Consider the following 17,123-nt stretch of genomic DNA (forward strand, 5'->3'; position numbering starts at 1 on the left):
AATGGATTCACTCGGTGCTTATATTATATACACGTCATTTAAAAACAAAAACTAATACTTATTTTTCGTTCATATTGTAGAAGGGTTTTTTTAAAACTCATTTTTATTTTCATTTCAGTTAACAAAATAATTTTTTCATTGAAAGATATGTTTTTTGTTAATAATAAGCATGAATTTTACTCAAGTAGACATAAAAAAGGAATACATTTACTGGAGTAATATTTAAGCTGGAAATTTGTTACATTATAAAGTAATTATATATTATAAATTAATTATATATTATTAAGTATAAGTACAATTTTTCAATTTAAATATAGGACTTGACTTGACTTGACTTAATATTATGCCTGAGTAAAAAAAATAAATATTCTGTCCTTCGCTACCCTGAAGTGTTTTGATAAATTGTTTAAAAAATAAATAAAAACCTGACAACCATAACCCCATAGTTTCGGTGAGAATAAAGGTACTCTCTCTTTGCCCTGACATGGATCATGGAAATTTTAACTCATTGGACCAAAGAACAGTTTTCCACTTTCCATTTCTTGTGCTTCTTGGCCCAAGCAATTCTCTTCTGCATATTGTTCTTTCAAAGTGATGGTTACTTTGCCGCAATTTTACCATGAAGGCTTTACTCATGCAGTCTTCTCAGAAGAGTGCATGTTAAAATATGTCTGACATTTGAACTCTGAGAAACATTCATGAAAATGGCTGTTTCTGAGGCTGGTAATTCTAATAAACAATACCTTCTGCAGCATAGGTATCTCTTAAGCTTTCTTATGAAAACCTGTTTCATTACAGTGTGTCATGGTTTTGGTGACTGCAAGTTCTTGAAATTGCATTAGTTTTTCTGCAATTGCTGTCAAAATATATATGTTTAACTGCACTACATACAGTTCAGCCCTGTACAAAAGACAAGATAAGAAAAGTAGTATGTACATATATAACATTTTTATTTAATAAAATCATTACAGATTTTCAGACAATGGTTCAAATGGTTTTCAGACCAAAAAAAAAAAAAGTTAAAATAAAGTAAAAAATAAATCAAGTTAAAATAGTTAATCGAGTTAAAATCTAAGCTTAAATTTTATATGATTTTATATATTTATATTCAATTGATTTTATTTGTATAGCGCTTTTGACAATGAACATTGTCTTGAAGCAGCTTTATTAAATGCAAAAGATGTTCTTTATAAGTGTAAGTTTATATATATATATATATATATATATATATATATATATATATATATATATACATTTTAACATACTTAAAGTTTAAAAAATCATTTCACAGTCTCTGGCTCCTGACCAATCTTTTTTGAAGTTTTATTCACAACAACCTTTCCGTTAGTGTAACTGAGGTCTTTGTAAGTTCCACTGGTTTTAAACTGCAGCACGCTGTTATTATAGCAGGTAATCTTGACTGTGCCATTGTAGGGAAGATCAACTGTAGCTCGGCCAATTGTGATGTCCACTTCCACAGTCTTCCCAGGAGGGACTTTAACAGGAAATGACAGCAGCTCCATTTTCTCCTCACTGTTTTCTAAGCCATACGAGCTCTGATTTCCCATTTTCAAGCCATATTTCGTTGATAAGTCAACAACCTCTGGAATTCCTGCCGTACTTCCATGCTGAAAGAGAACTCAAGGCTGTTGGAAACAGACCAGGAAGATTTTTTGGTGATTTTTTTGGAGGTTTCAATTCGATATTCTTGAGTTTGAGTCGAATTGTTATAGTACGTCATGGATTTTATTTCCTCAACAGCCACATAAGGTATCACACTGTGAAGTGTGGGATACTGAACATCTGTTAGCACAGTAGATTTGACGGTGTTGATGAATAGGAAGCCTAAGCTGTCAACATCTTCATCTGCACGCCCGGTGATTCCCATGCAGATCCCAGAACCAACATCAATAGGATATTCTGTTTTCAGCCCCCAGTCTGTCATGTGTGCAAAGAACTCATGGGAGCGATTTGTCTTGAATTTGATGCCACCCAGACGTGTTCCAGCTCCGTTCCCCCAAAGTGAAAGGGAGGTGAAATGTTCTCCATCTTCAAATGTAAATTCTAAAACTTTCCCTCCAGGTTGACCAACATCCCTGGATTGGCCATCCGTAAGCCAAACCTTGATGGCTTTTATCTGCCATTCACCAACCCACACCCAGATCTTTCTCAGGGTGGATCCATTTTCAGTACCATTGAAATTAAATGGATTTCCTCCTTTCCCACCAATTACATGGATGTCTGCTAGGTATGACATGCTCTTGCTCATAATGTGAACCTGAAATTGAAATAATAAAATATTTATATTTCAATTTAATTGTTTAAGGGTTTTACATGTAGTTCTGTGTAGAGAAAAATAAGAAATAGCAGAAATAAGTATGACGATGTTTCGTCTCACTAGATTTACCAGCTGTTTGTATTTAGTCAAGTCAGCTCTATAAAAAAGACACATCATGTGACTGAGCAATTTGGATATTTGTAGATAAAGAAATGGAATATACAACAACAACAAAAAAAAGCAACACTTGGAAATTGGAAACAACATTGGAAATACAGTTATCATGTGTTTTGCCCAATTGAGATCAAAATGTTATAGTCAAACATTGTGTATAGAATACAGTTAAAACCTCCATGCCCACTATTAAATCCTGGCTGCCAAGAAGTATAAACTGCTGGTAAATGTATGTTTTTAATATTTTGTAAAAAAAAAAAATGTCAATACATTCATTTGTTAAAGTTCAAAATATATTCGATATTTAATAATTAAAGTTGAAATTCATTGTGCTCTTGGCCACAACGCAGGTGACTTATGTGCTAAACTGACAAAAACATCTGAAATGCTCAAAATGTACAATTAAAAAGTATCCAGACAAAAATTTTTAAAGATTAAGATCTTAAACGAATGTTTACTCACATTTATATATTAGAATGTAAAAAGGTGAAAAGTATAGTCATGTAACCTCAGCACACATTACTCACCCGATCATTCGTTTCTGTACTATAGCAACATGACTCTATAAACTTTCTTTTGGCTTCTCCTGTTAGGGGTCGCCACAGCGGACCATCCGCATGTTTTGATTTGGCACGTTTTTACACTGGATGCCCTTCCTAACGCAACCCTCCCCATTTATCCGGGCTTGGGACTGGCACTAAGGCTTGTTCAACCCTAATGGCTGGGGTTGGTTCCCTGACCGGGGATCGAACCCGGGCCGCATCGGTGAGAGCGCCGCATCCTAACCACTAGACCACCAGGGAACAGCAACATGACTCTATGTGTATAAAAAAACTCTAAAGTAAATTATACATATTATACCAAACTACACCAGGCTGCAAGTTTACTAGGTTACCAGGTTTCTACACACTGAATGTATCAAGTGCATTACATTTGTATGGTAGGTGCTTAAATGGTTCCTGAATCTATGTAGCTAGTAAACATACGATTCAGTGTAAATAACATCATTTTTTTTATATGAATAAAATGTCCAGGAATGAGTTTATGGCATCAGAGCTTTTACTGAGTATTCAAAACAATGATGTAGGAGTTCAGTGCAGTGCATCTCGCATGGAAATTACTAATAAACCATTACATTTCAACAGTTAACTTATAACTGTGGGTTTAAAAATAAATACCATAAACATTAAAACATGAATGCTGTTTCATACAAGGCTTTTAAAAGTGCTTTGTGGAACAGGATACACACAAGAACTTGCAGCGTTTCACTAAAAGAATGCAGGACATTTCTTCGAAAGAAAAAGTAATACTTTTTGTATAGCCGTGTTCTGAAGTGATAAAACCTGAAACAACATCATTAAAATGTATTGCCTGTTATTTTTTTCAATTCACAGTAAAATCAGTTTCTGATTCGAATTATATTAAATCCTGAATATCACGAGAGCGATTTTCACCCCGGTCGTTGGTCCCTGAGGGTTCACTAGAAAAATACATTTAAGATTATTTAAAATTTCTTCAAATTAAGTCATATTGTTGTCAGCAGTTGTTTCAAGAGAACTTTTTGCTGCTACCACTTCCTGAATCCTGTTGCCGTGTGATAAAGTCCATGATGAGATGAGCAGCTTTCCGAGGATACTCCAACACCACAGAATGGCCACAGTTGTCTAACAGATCGACCTGGCATCCGGGCAAAGCTTCAGCCAACGCTGATGCACCGGATACATCTAGCACCTGCACACAGTACATCAACACAATCATATGATTACAATATAATCATTACCAAGATTTTCAAACAAGCCTGAAAAACAGTTTACACCTGTACAGAATCACCTTTATTTCCGAGCATCATGGGTTACATGTACAAGAAATTTGTTATTGTCTGCTTGTGCTTTAAAAGTATAAAAACAAGGAAACTAAAATTGGGCCTCAATCTTTAGTTGTATTATTAAGAAAATTGTTAACTGTATTGTGTGTGTTAACAATTGTTAATATATTTTTTTCATGCAGCTTTACTATACATATTACCAATATACAGAGAAAAAATGTGGGCATTGTCAAAGTTCGAAGTCTTTGAAGAAGTATAAAGAAGGTCAGAAGGAGTTGTGTGTTTGTGGATTTAGTAAAAGCGTACGACAGGGTGCCGAACGAGGAGTTGTGGTATTGTATAATCGAAGTCAGGTGTGTCAGAGAAGTATGTGAGGGTGGTGCAGGACATATGAGGACAGTGTGACAGCAGTGAAGTGTGCAGTAGGAACGACAGACTGGTTCCAGGTAAGGGTAGAACTGCATCAAGGATCAGCTCTAAGCCCTTTCCTGTTTTCAGTGGTGATAGACATGCTGAGGTTGAGAAAAGCCTGGAGAGGTGGAGGCATGCGCTGGAGAGAAGGGGAATGAAAGTCAGTAGGAGTAAGACAGAGTACATGTGTATGAATGAGAGGGATGGCAGTGGAGTGGTGTGGTTGCAGGGGGAAGAGGTGGAGAAGGTGGAGGAGTTCAGGTACCTGGGGTCAACAGTGCGAAGTAATGGAGAGTGTGTTAGAGAAGTGAAGAAAAGAGTGCAGGCAGGGTGGAGTGAGTGGAGAAGAGTGATAGCAGGAGTGATTTGTGAAAGAAGAGTATCTGCAAGAGTAAAAGGGAAAGTTTATAGGTGTTCAAAATGCAGACTTCAAAAAGCAACGCAAAACTTTGGAAACGCAATAAAATGGAACGTTTTGCAAAATGCTAATAGTTAGTGCTAAAATCCCTTCGTTATTCACCCAGTTTGGAATTGAAGATTAATTAATGAATTTAACATGTAATCCGTAACAGAATAACAGAATGACCTCAGGTCTTCTCTAGTCATGATGTTCATACTGCCCAATCCTACCTGATCCTGCTTCCCCCAGATGACTTGAAGTGGTGTTGAAATCAGATGCATGTTCTCATGCAGACAGTGTCGCGATTTTTCTTCTACTAACTCCATGAACACTGAAACAAAATGAAAAGGTTTGTAGCCACGTCAACTTTAAACAGACACACAGAAGACATGTGCAAAATCTCAGAGAATGGAACTGACCCTCACGGAAAAAGTTGTTGTGTGGGATACGGACTTTGACCAATCCCTGAAGGACCTATTAAAAAAACAGCAGGGTGTTAGAAAAATAGTAAAAAATAAAGCTATAAGCATGTAATGTTTCACACTGATCGAATATCTATTACAGTAATACGTCAGTAAAACGTTTTTAACTTCTATTGTGGTTCTCCTTAATTGCTTTTCAGCCTTATTTCTATCCTTTCTAGGCTTCTTGGTAGCATTTCTGAACCTCTTTAGGGTCCATGATTTATGCTTAAAATGCACAGAAAGCACAAAAAAGAATGCTTTGGACTCTATTGCTAACATGGGAATCTTTATGTATCTGATTTACTGTGGGACTGAAGCAGTCACATTTTGCGAGAGTTGGTGTCGAGTTCTGAGCACGAGTTTATGCTGTGCTACAAATTCTCTGTAAATTTTATTCGTTTTAAATCTTATTATGAAAACCTGCACCCACTCCAACCCTCTGTGGAAAAAACAGTTCGCCCCTGCTTTATGTGTTATTAATATAAATTACAATAAATAATAAATCAATTAATCAGAAAACGATTTGAAACATTATCAGAATATCATTTAACTGTAACTACAGTATTGAAGTGTGAAAAAAATGATGATGCAACATTTCAGAAAAGTGAAGGAATCCAATATTCTTACTTCTACATTTTTGCCTAGGAATAGTCACAAGTGAAGCAAAAGATCTAGACCAAGAGACTTCTAAACATTATTACTCTAGAACGTTGTGTTTGATCTATTTTGTAGAAACTTTTTTTTCTGAAGAGTAAAAGCAGGAAATAATTCCAGCATAAAGCTAGTAAATATAACAATTTTTTTTTTAATTAAACTTCTATGGTCCATCAGCATAACACATTTTGTAACTTAATTGAATTTCTAATCTTAATTGTAAATTAAATGTCTTGTATTATCCTGGTTTTGTGATAGAGAGATGCAGAGACTGTGTTTTTCCTCTTGGGGGCAACATTGAGCAAAATACGTAATTTTATTAACAAGCTAAAAAAAATCATGCTGAATTTTTTTGTCAACTAAACTTTTTCTTATTTTTGCCCTTTTTAGTTAAAATAAGTTTCGTGCAAAGCTAGTAGTCCTGGGATCCTCCATTTGCTGATTGTTGCAGCAATATATTTATGAAGTATTATGACCTTTTATGAAGATGACATAAGTTATAAAATGGACTTCCTAAAATAAGTTTAGAATTTGAGATACCTGATAAGGAATCTTAAAGCGTACAAAAGAGCACAGTCTTAGCATGTCCTTCATCTCCTCTGGAGTCGATGGGATGAGAGGAATCCTTTGGAATTCCTTATTGTTCTCCAAGTCTTTCAAATGACTCTCAAGTTTACTCTCTTTGGGGTATTTCAGACCTACATAACAAAAGAAGAGGCGGATTACTGTAGTTAAAACCTTAACACAGATTTTTAGGCATCAATTCAACACTGACAATTTACACTTCATACCCCATAATGACAGATAATGTTGTGAAACCAGATTTTTTATACAGTTGCTGTTGCAAAAATTTATTTAAAAAAATCACAAGAATAACACATAAGTGTTGCTTTGATGTAAACTGAAACTCAAGTGCATCTCAATAATTGATGGACAGGTATTTTCAAATCATCTCCAATGTAAAGCTGAATAGTTATCAGTAGGGAAAAAAGCCATGAGATCGAAGGTATGTAGAGACAGGCTTTTTCTGCAGCATTGAAGGTTCACAAAAATTTTTTTGCTTAATTTTTTTATTAAGTGATATGAAGTGTAAATTTATGTGAATTTTTTATTTTTTTTAAATACAGCCCCAATAGTTACACTATAAAATGTAAAAACTGTGTAAAATGCAATGATTTGCAGATCTCATAAACCCATATTTTATTCACAATAAAACAGAAAACATATCAAATGTTTCAACTGAGAAATTTTCTATTTTAAAGAATAAAATTAAATAAGTGGAGAAACATTGGCAATTCTTCTTCTGCTCCCTAGGGGTCGCCAAAGCGGATCATTCGTCTCCATCCTACTCTGTCTTTTACATCTGCCCTTTCAAACCAACCACCTGCGTGTCTTCCCCTTACCATATATTTTTCACTTTTTCACATTTTCCACTTTTCCTTCGCACAGGTTTAATAAGCTTTGGCCCAGTGAGGATGGCAGCATTTTGGACCATGTTCACGCATGCCTTCTTCTTTGCATGTTGTTCTTGGATAATGATTCCTGGAGGTGTTAATGTGCCCATGCAGTGATTTACATTACAGGATATTAACTGTTTTAAATGCAGTGCCGTCTGAGGGCACGAAAATCAACGTGCATCCAATAATGATTCTCCTTCTTGCACAGTGAGAAAATTAGTATCAGTGGACAGTAATACTAACCAGCAGGACAGATGAGTGTCAGACTGGAGAGATCGGAAGGATAGCGAGCAGCATAAACCCCAGCTACACAACCACCCATGGACGTACCCACCAGGTGAAAAGGCTTCTTATTCAGCTGAATACTTTCTACAAACTGAAACAGAGAGCAAAATGTTTGAAATGCAAATTACACACAAATTTCAATGTTGCACGCAGACTGCTGCCAGGAATAAAGGTCAGGCTCATTCTGCACAGTAAAACTCAAATATTGAATTATAGGATGATAAAAATTTACACAAATGAAAAGTCAATCTATGTGCATTGTGGTTAAAACTGAATCAGGCAGGAGAAGAGTGAGTATGCCAAGTGAGAAATGTAACCAGTTATCTGAGGTTTCTCATCCTCATACAGAGGCATTACTTAGTGTGAAAAAAGAGTATCAAAGAGTTTGTGTGTAACACAAAGAGACACACACACACACTGCTGAAGGCAGCGTCAGGTTTCAACAAGGGCATCTATTTTAGTCGCATTGATTTTAGAAGATTTTACTGTGAGCACTCGAGAATGTGATATTAAACAGTGGTTTCTGAATGACACAAACTCAGTATCTGATATTAACATACCAATAATTGTCAGTATACTTCAAAGTATAGCTAAAAGTGCCCTTTGATGGACTGATGCATTCCCATGCCATGTGTGTCCATGATCCACTGACACCATGACCAGTATAATAAAAACTGAAGGTCTATAAATAAGTGTAAGAGTTTGACTTTTAGCAGCATACAACAAACAGCTAATTAGATGCAACTAAATAAAGACTGAAATATTACATTATTCATCAAACCATTATTTTTATCTGTAGTTTTCACTGTAGTTTTCATTCCAATTGACAAAGTGGATGTGTTGTATTGTTGTCCAATATAAGTTCTTAAAGCCCAATTAAACACGTTATGATGTGCATTGATGTGTAAAAGACAATGCATCCACAAATCAATGAACTTTTCTGCCTCTTCCAGATATTTCCACAAATCTAATCAGTGCCTACAATAAACCATGAATATGTGGACATATAGAAATGATAAAGATAATACCTGATGTATCCTTTTGACCTGGCCCTCAAAGGAGTAGTCCACTGCACTAGTGCGTGTAGTGCCCTCATGACCAGGCATGTCGACACACACCAGATGCACATTGGTTGGAAAGAACTGTGAATTTTAAAAAGTGTGTTTTGTCAAGTGATATTTTTTCAAATAAAAATCCCTTGCATATTATACAATAGGGTCAAGGATAAACAAGTCTGTTGAAATGTAGTGAATAAATATATACCGTATTTTTCGGACTATAAGCCGCTACTTTTTTCCCACGCTTTGAATCCCGCGGCTTAAACAACGAAGCGGCTTATTTATGAATTTTTCATGAGTTTTTCCCGGTTTCACAAACTTCAAGCCAAAAAACTGAGCGACATAACATCGGACCAATGAAATTGCCGAACGGAAACGGAAAAACGCACTTCACCTGTGTTCTGAGCTGCACGGCTTCGGGAGAAAAAAAAGTTTTTTTAAACGCACGACGATGCCAAAAGATAAACTCCCGAGAGAAATAGTTGTGAAAGGAAGGAGGAAGACAGTAAACAATGACTTTCTTGGTAGGCTACTGTTTAGATACAAGCCGTTGTAACGTGTTGAGTCTGGGTGAAGGGAGAGCTCGCTAACTCCAGTTGCAACAGAAATCATATAAGCACAGACAGGTTTCCAAAACTCGTGCTTTTTTATTTTTCTTGGCAACAGCGTTATGGGTTAGTCAAAGAAACTTAGAAATGAATATCAGAAAATAATAAGGACATATTCCTCAGTCTTGAAGACACGCAGTAATAGCGGAAAAATGCGGCGGGATGCTATTCCCAAAATACCGCTATGCTCCTAAAGGAAGCGCAACATATTTCACCCGTTACACCGTGTAACAGACACTGTCTTTCGATAAAGCCTGTGTAAAGTACGGCTTATAGACAGGTGCGGCTTATTTATGTTAATAATAAAAATATTTGTAAAATTCGTTGGGTGCGGCTTATATATGGGCGCGCTTTATAGTCCGGAAATTACGGTAAGAAGGATAAGCTGTAACTCATACCTTCACCACACCCATCCACATGTCTTTGCTAGCTGAAAAGCCATGGAGCATGAGTATAGAAGGCCGGCTTCCAGGCTTTCCACGGTGTGTGTAACAAAAGCGATATCCGTTGTGCTCTGCATAATCCACCTGCAGTCCCAGTCTCCTTCTCCAATACCTAAACAGTAAGAGAATTACATTTTTCGCTAAACCAAAGTGATAACGACATGACAATTCTTCGGTGCACAAAGCAAGACCATGGTTTGCCAAGTCTGGAGTGAAAGAGTTCGAGTGTCCTACACGTTGACCAGACTTCAACCCCACTGAACTCCTCTAGAATAGATAAAGCATTGAAGGGGGTACAATCTCTGGAATTGGGTGGTCACCAAACATATATATGATCGTGATGTCCACAAAATTTGCAATATATTGTATACTTTGGACCCCGGATTTTGATGCTCCCCAGCTCCAGAGTCCATGATTCAATCTTTCCAAAACATCTTTCAATCATTTAACTTCAGTAAGGATTACTTTTCCTGGTTAGAGATTGCAATAGATCCAAAGTCCAACATCGGAGCACTGGGTATAAGACACCAGTCTATCGCAGTCACTTCTTCTGGCTACTCCCATTAGGGGTCACCACAGAGGACCATCTGGCTCCATACCCCCCTGTCCTCTACATCTGCCTCTTTTGAACCAAATACCTGCATGTCTTCCCTCACCACATATACACATTAGGGAGCATTTAGTTTAAAGTAACCAGTCCCTTTGCTGGTAGGTTCATGGAAGGTGGATTAAGCCTGGAGGAGACTATAAATGTGGTCTTAAAAATGCACAACTCATAAAGACAATGTCTCATTTTCACAACTGAACAAAGAATATAAAATCTGATATTGTGATTTTTGCCAGAGCAGCTTCTATACGCTTAAAGCTTAATGACCAGACCATGTTCTGGCTTTAAATAAAATAAATTACACCTAATAAAATTACACCTAATAAACACTAATAAACCTCTGTGGATGCATTTATATTTGAAATGTATGAAGCAACGATGTTGAGCCTGGATAAGTGTTGCAAGGTTTTATTTTCAGTACTGATATATGGTATACTGATATATGGTATATTTGTATTCCATAAATAAGCAGAAAATATTCGGCTGATGCGAAAATGATAACAGGTTCAAAGTTTTGCTGCATCTGCTTTCAGGCCCCAAAACTGCTTTGCAGAGCAAAAAGAAATTGCTCATGCACAGAAATTCTGCATTAAAAAGAGTTAAAACTCTTCTTATCAATCTGCTCCTACTGTAAGTAAAAATGCTGCAGAATTGAAAAAAAGGTCCTGTGGCTTATTTACCTCACATTCACAAATAGAAAAAGGTCAGGTTAAAATAACAGGAGTGGCTTTTTGTGGCTGAAAGGGTTTTATGACCCGTCCATCACCCCTGACTGGGTCACGATGACTTGAATCCCCGGTGCAAATTACATAATGCTCAGATGCAATATTTAAGCAAAATCCACAGGGATTTCATCATGTCCTTGAAATAATCTGCAATGCAGACCTCCTTAAGCATGAGCTGATCAGTAATATTACATTTACTGGATTATATTTACATATATATAAAATCTCTGGGGTGACAATTGTACAATAAACTGCATTAAAAATAGACAGTTACACCCTCTTTAGTTAAGGCAAAGAATGAATAAGGCTGTATTTATGTAGATCAAACGTATAATATAATGTATGTGAAAGGAAAAGGAAACAATACTATGGGTAAATAAATAAAATATGTAAAAGAATATACAGAATTCAGTACCAGCAATAAAGCTGTACCTGTTTTTGTTAGGAGACAACCTAAACCTTTAGTCTTTCCAAAAAAATATATATATATATATATATATATATATATTTATATTTATATAGAAACAGAAATATGAAGATATTTTGAGTTTGTTTGCCAGATACGAAATGATTGCACTTTGTATCGGAAATGTATTTTGGCATAAAGAGAACATGTAGTGGAATGGATGTAATTTATAGTAATAACAAAAAGAATTAATAACAATTATATAATTAAAATAATTATAAATTTGTTCTAAATCTTATGCGCATTTCTATTATACACCAGACGTTCCATGGAGCATACTGTCTTGTATTACAGTAGTGAAAATCACTATTATTATTATTATTGCTATTGTTATTACTGCTTTACTGGCCGTATAATTAAATGTGTCAAACTTCAATAGCTGAATAACTGCTGTAAATAATCCAAAACTGTCCCTGGTCTGTCATTGGAAAGTTCAAGAATATGATGCAGAAATCCAAATACCATAAATAATATTTAAATATTTCATAAATCTGTACTAAAGTGTTCAGTGTACAGCTGCAGTATATTCAAGCTGTTAACATTGACAAATTCTCTCGTCCCACATAGGGATTTGTCCCCATACACTGTATGTGGGTGTGACTGAGCGCCCCCTTTGACCCACTTCTATTCCATGAGGCTGAAGATAAGCAGAAAGTACCTTCCCTAATCTTAATTACCAGATAAGGGTGTAAAATAAAATCCTTCATTCTGAAGTCTGGAGAGTACGTTAAGATTGAGACTGCAGCATGAGCGTTCGAGTGCAGCAAAGACAAGAGAGAACGAGTGAGCAGAGAAAACAAGAACAAGTCTGCAGGATGTAGAATGAAGAAAACTAGAACAGAAATCACTCATAATTTAGAGAGAACACAGAAGGAACAGCAGGACACTCAAAACTTTCTATGTCTTTATACTTTATATGACATTGTAAACAAATGTGTGCTTCCAGATTTGTGACAACAGTTTGGAGAAGAAGCACATATGATTGGAAAAGTCAGGTGTCCCAACACCTGTTCCGGCTAATGAGATTGTGACTGACCTAGTATTTTTATTGGTCTGTTTGAATTTGAGGGGTGGAGCCTCACTTATAAATGACCTACCTGGAGGGAGAGAAAAAAAAACTGGTAGTTTGTTGGACTAGTAGCCAACGTTTCGTTTGTCATGATGTAAAGTGCTAATCGTTTGTTTAAGTTTTCTCTTATTTTGTTTTGTACTTTTGTTTAGTTTTTTCCCTTCTATTTGGAACCATGTTGGACGATTCCTGTTCCACTGTTTGGTGCATGCTCTGAGAAGAAAAGAATTTAAGTAACCTCAAGAAACTTCAGTTTTAGTGCTCATTTTGCTGCCTACTTTGCACCTATCAAGACGGTCACATTACACTTTTATAGAAAGCCAAATGCAATTTAGAAGCACTGTGGTGTAGTGCAATTTTATCAAGAAGCAGAATTAAACTACCAACAAAACATTGAGCAGGAAACACACCACACTCACCAGTAATAAATCTTGAAAAGTGCTGCAGGCCAAAGCAGAAAAGAAGCCAGGAAAGCTAAAATGGGGATTGCAAGAGTGCCTCCAGCAATGAAGAACACGTTCATCACGTCCAGATCCATCACCGCAGTTCACCTGTGAAACAGAAAAAGGAGCATTACATACATGTTGTTTTTCAAGGTTTATCACTAGCCTGTGATTTATTGGGACTTTTTTTAGGTTTACAGAATAAAAAAGATTACATAAGAAAACTAATAAGATCACTGTCCTCCAAACTGGACAAGCTGTATCTCGAAAGAACATTGTGAGAAGAATCCCCTGCCAACCCTGGGATCCTCCTGCCAAATGACACACTGGTGAGCACTGAGTGCTGATTTTCTATTGCTGTCTATGATTTTCTTTACTGTGCTCTTTAAACATTGCATATTCTAAGTTAACAATAAAAATGTATCATTGTGTGGAAATTTTATTATATTTTAAATGCAAGCATTTCTATGCAAAAAATACATACAATACAGAAATCAATGAAATGTTACATAACATCGAATGTAATCTAATATTCGGAAGTGTAATATTTATAACTCAACTTAACTGCAATGGTAAAATGGCTCAACATATTTTCCAAAGAAAAATACAGTAATATGAAAAGTACATAATGGTATTTTCATTAATGCATTTATTTGATCCTAGTAAGGTCCCAATGAATCCAGAGCCCATACCAGGAACACAGTCTGGATCAGGAAAACACCCTGGATGGGAAACCAGAGAACCTGGATGGAAAACCTGTGTCTAAGGATGTCTAAAAAAAGATTATTGGTTTCACTTTATATAAAAATGTAAATCATTTAGAGTAAAATTAACATACGTTCAAAGTGCACATGCAGTTCTGTGCACAAGTCTAAGCTACATGCATGGAAACACTGTAAAGGGGGAAAAAATGGCATTAATATACAATAAAGTGCAGTAAGCACTAATAACAGTGTCCCAAAAAACCTCTAGACACAGAGAAACTGAATTATTTAATTATTTATTTATTCATTCATTCATTCATTTATTTATTTATTTTACCAAATATGTGTAGCAAAATTCATGCAACCATGTGGATGGATGGATGGATGGATGGATAGATGGATGGATGGATGGATGGATGGATGGATGGATGGATGGATGGATGGATGGATGGATGGAATGATGAACGGACGGACAGTGTAGGGTCCCCTCATATCACCAATATAGTTCAAAGTCAATCAGATCCTTACAACTGCCCATTTCTTCTGCTTTCAACACATCAACTTTGAGAGCTAACTGTTCACTTGCTACTGCACTTAAAAATCAGTTTATGAAAGTGAAGTTCTTCATTTCACCTGTCAGTGGTTTCAACATTATGACTGAATAGGGTATATCATGTATTAGGAAATCAAACGACTTGGTACAGATTTGTACTGGTGAACATATAGAGGAACATATCTGTATATTCTATGATTAAGACTTCACAATGCATATGTGTGTGTGTCACCAGGATGGCAAATCAATACCCAGAGAAGCATTGCTGAGGTTGATGAGTGAACATGTGGAAGAGATAAAAACCATGAACAGAACACAAAGTCCAAAATCGTCACATGACTGCTGAAGCCAAAATTACGTATCTGTGAGTAATAAAATAGAAAAGAAAAAAAAAGGAAAGGAAAGGAAAGGAAAGGAAAGGAAAGAAGATGGAAAAAGAGGAAAGAAAAATAAAGGAAAGGAAAGAAGATAAAAGGAAAAAAAGGAAAGGAAAGAAGATGAAAGGAAAGATGTAGTAAGAAAAGGAAAGGAAAGAAGATGAGAGGAAAGAAGATGAAAGGAAAGATGTAGTAAGGAAAGATGTAGTAAGGAAAGGAAAGGAAAGAAGATGTAGGGAAAGAAAAGAAGATGAAATGAAAGATGTAGTAAGGAAAGGAAAGTAAAGAAGATGAAAAGAAAGAAAAGAAGAGGAAAGGAAAGATGTAGTAAGGAAAGGAAAGGAAAGAAGATGAAAGGAAAGGAATGAAGATGAAAGAAAAGGAAAGGAAAGGAAAGGAAAGGAAAGGAAAGGAAAGGAAAGGAAAGGAAAGGAAAGGAAAGGAAAGGAAAGGAAGACACACAGCCCTGCAGTAAGTATCTGTTTTGGTGATTATCCTCCGCATGGCTGCTGTTTGGTATAAACAGTCAAATAAAACACAAAGTCGGATTTATTTATAAACGCGTTTCATCCCCATAATAAACATTTAATATTATACACACACCTTACCTTCAGCAGCCTCCCAAAGAGTCACAGGGTTTCTATTCAAATACCGACTGTTCTTCCTCCTGACACACACACACACACACACACACACACACACACACACACACACACACAGCCTCAGTCGTACGAAAGGTTAGATGATCAGACGATACAAGGTTGCCAGGTTGATTGAAACAAATCCAACAAGTTCTTGTTAGTAAAATAGCAATTATCCAATCTAAATGGTAAACACTTTACGTGCTTTACTTTATTTTTCAGTGTTCTAAGGATTACATTAAACAAACAAAAAAAAAAGAGATACCACACACACACACACACACACACACACACACACACACACACACACACACACATTTAATTTATTTTAATAAGATTAATATGGTTCCTTTTTAACTTGTAGTGATGTTAAGTTTTTGTATGATGTTAATAGAGTATAAGTCATGGAGTCTGTAAAATATGGTACATAAGTGTAATTAAAATTTTGTTGTATGTACGGGTTTAACGTCAATCTGGCAACACACAATTGGCCGCAAAAGCGAGGATTTCTGTGCCTCGCGCCGCTCTGAGCTTTAAAGGGGTTAATGTTGTCACTTTTATGCCGACAGAAAAGTCTGAAATGCCTGTCAGGTGCACAGTGTGTTCTTCTCTGATTTAAGTGTAAAGAGGACACATGTCCTCACAAAACTTCCAATGTCCGTAATATGAGAAAGTGTTCTCAGTAATATGACAAGCTGCATTTCTGTCTTGTGGGAATTACTGGTTATACTGCTAGAATGTAATCCAAAACAGAAATCCTATTTGGCAAATAATTCACAACATAAAATGGTCACATTACGCAAATTTTTGTGGGATAAAATGAATGAAACACTTCAGGATGTGATGGGAGACATGAATTGACTATGTGGTCGTAACAGTGGCTTCACGTTGTGTCAGGCCTCATCACAGCTGATTGATCTACGCTGATTATTGTCCTATAATATTCATATTTTATTTTATATTACCATCCCATTGGGTGTCTAAAAAACTAACAGGAGATAAACTACACTATATTGCCAAAAGTATTGGGTCACCTGACATTTCCTGCTATATGTGGTTCTTTTACAAACCGTCACCACAAAGCTGGAGGTGCTCAATTGTACAGGACGTCTTTAGATGTGCTGTAATAAAATTCTGTATTCACTTGAACTTGGAAACCCAAAACCTGTTCCAGCATGGCAATGCCCCTGTGCACAAAGTGAGCTCCTGGTTTACATGCTTTGGGGAGGAAGATCTTGAGTGGCCTGCTATAGAGCTCTGATCTCATCCCTACTGAACACCTTTGGGATTAATTGGAACGCTGACTGCACCCCAGGCCTCTTCACCTACATCAGTACCTGCCTTTCGTAACACACTTGTCGCTGATGAACACAAATATCCATAAGGAACACTCCATAATCTAGTGGAACATCTTCCCAGAAGAGTGGAGGGAATTATAAGAGCAAATTGGGACTCAATACTTTTATAGGTGACCCAATACT

General features: G+C 36.3%; 2 protein-coding genes across 3 annotated transcripts; both read right to left on the reverse strand.

Moving 5' to 3' along the window:
• Positions 1-1,273: 1,273 nt before the first annotated feature.
• LOC124402368 (aerolysin-like protein) lies at positions 1,274-3,134 on the reverse strand. Its single transcript, XM_046875358.1, is given in 2 exon segments — positions 1,274-1,627; positions 1,630-3,134. Coding segments are annotated over 2 exon segments (987 nt in total). The 5' UTR covers positions 2,270-3,134; the 3' UTR covers positions 1,274-1,280.
• Positions 3,135-3,194: 60 nt separating this feature from the next.
• Positions 3,195-15,702, reverse strand: abhd6a (abhydrolase domain containing 6, acylglycerol lipase a). 2 transcript variants are annotated; one of them, XM_046875287.1, is made up of 9 exons: positions 15,610-15,702; positions 13,344-13,475; positions 10,013-10,169; positions 8,977-9,090; positions 7,907-8,039; positions 6,747-6,904; positions 5,508-5,562; positions 5,319-5,419; positions 3,195-4,183 (listed from the first exon to the last, which is right to left on the reverse strand). In XM_046875287.1, exons 2-9 carry the CDS (start codon positions 13,460-13,462, stop codon positions 4,001-4,003), a joined length of 1,020 nt encoding a protein of 339 aa, XP_046731243.1. In that variant the 5' UTR covers positions 13,463-13,475; positions 15,610-15,702; the 3' UTR covers positions 3,195-4,000. The 2 variants fall into 2 exon arrangements, with proteins under 2 accessions (XP_046731243.1, XP_046731242.1); XM_046875286.1 differs by having other exon boundaries at positions 15,605-15,688.
• Between the last annotated feature and the right edge of the window lie 1,421 nt (positions 15,703-17,123).

This window comes from Silurus meridionalis, chromosome 19, assembly GCF_014805685.1.
Source record: "Silurus meridionalis isolate SWU-2019-XX chromosome 19, ASM1480568v1, whole genome shotgun sequence".
Classification (NCBI taxonomy): domain Eukaryota; kingdom Metazoa; phylum Chordata; class Actinopteri; order Siluriformes; family Siluridae; genus Silurus; species Silurus meridionalis.

Coding starts and splice junctions, on each gene's coding strand:
- abhd6a (XM_046875287.1), bottom strand. CDS start 13,462: ATGGATCTGGACGTGATGAACGTGTTCTTCATTGCTGGAGGCACTCTT. Junction 10,170..13,343: donor CTTTTCAAGATTTATTACTG/GTGAGTGTGGTG, acceptor CTTACTGTTTAG/GTATTGGAGAAGGAGACTGG. Junction 5,420..5,507: donor CAACAACTTTTTCCGTGAGG/GTCAGTTCCATT, acceptor ATTTTGTTTCAG/TGTTCATGGAGTTAGTAGAA.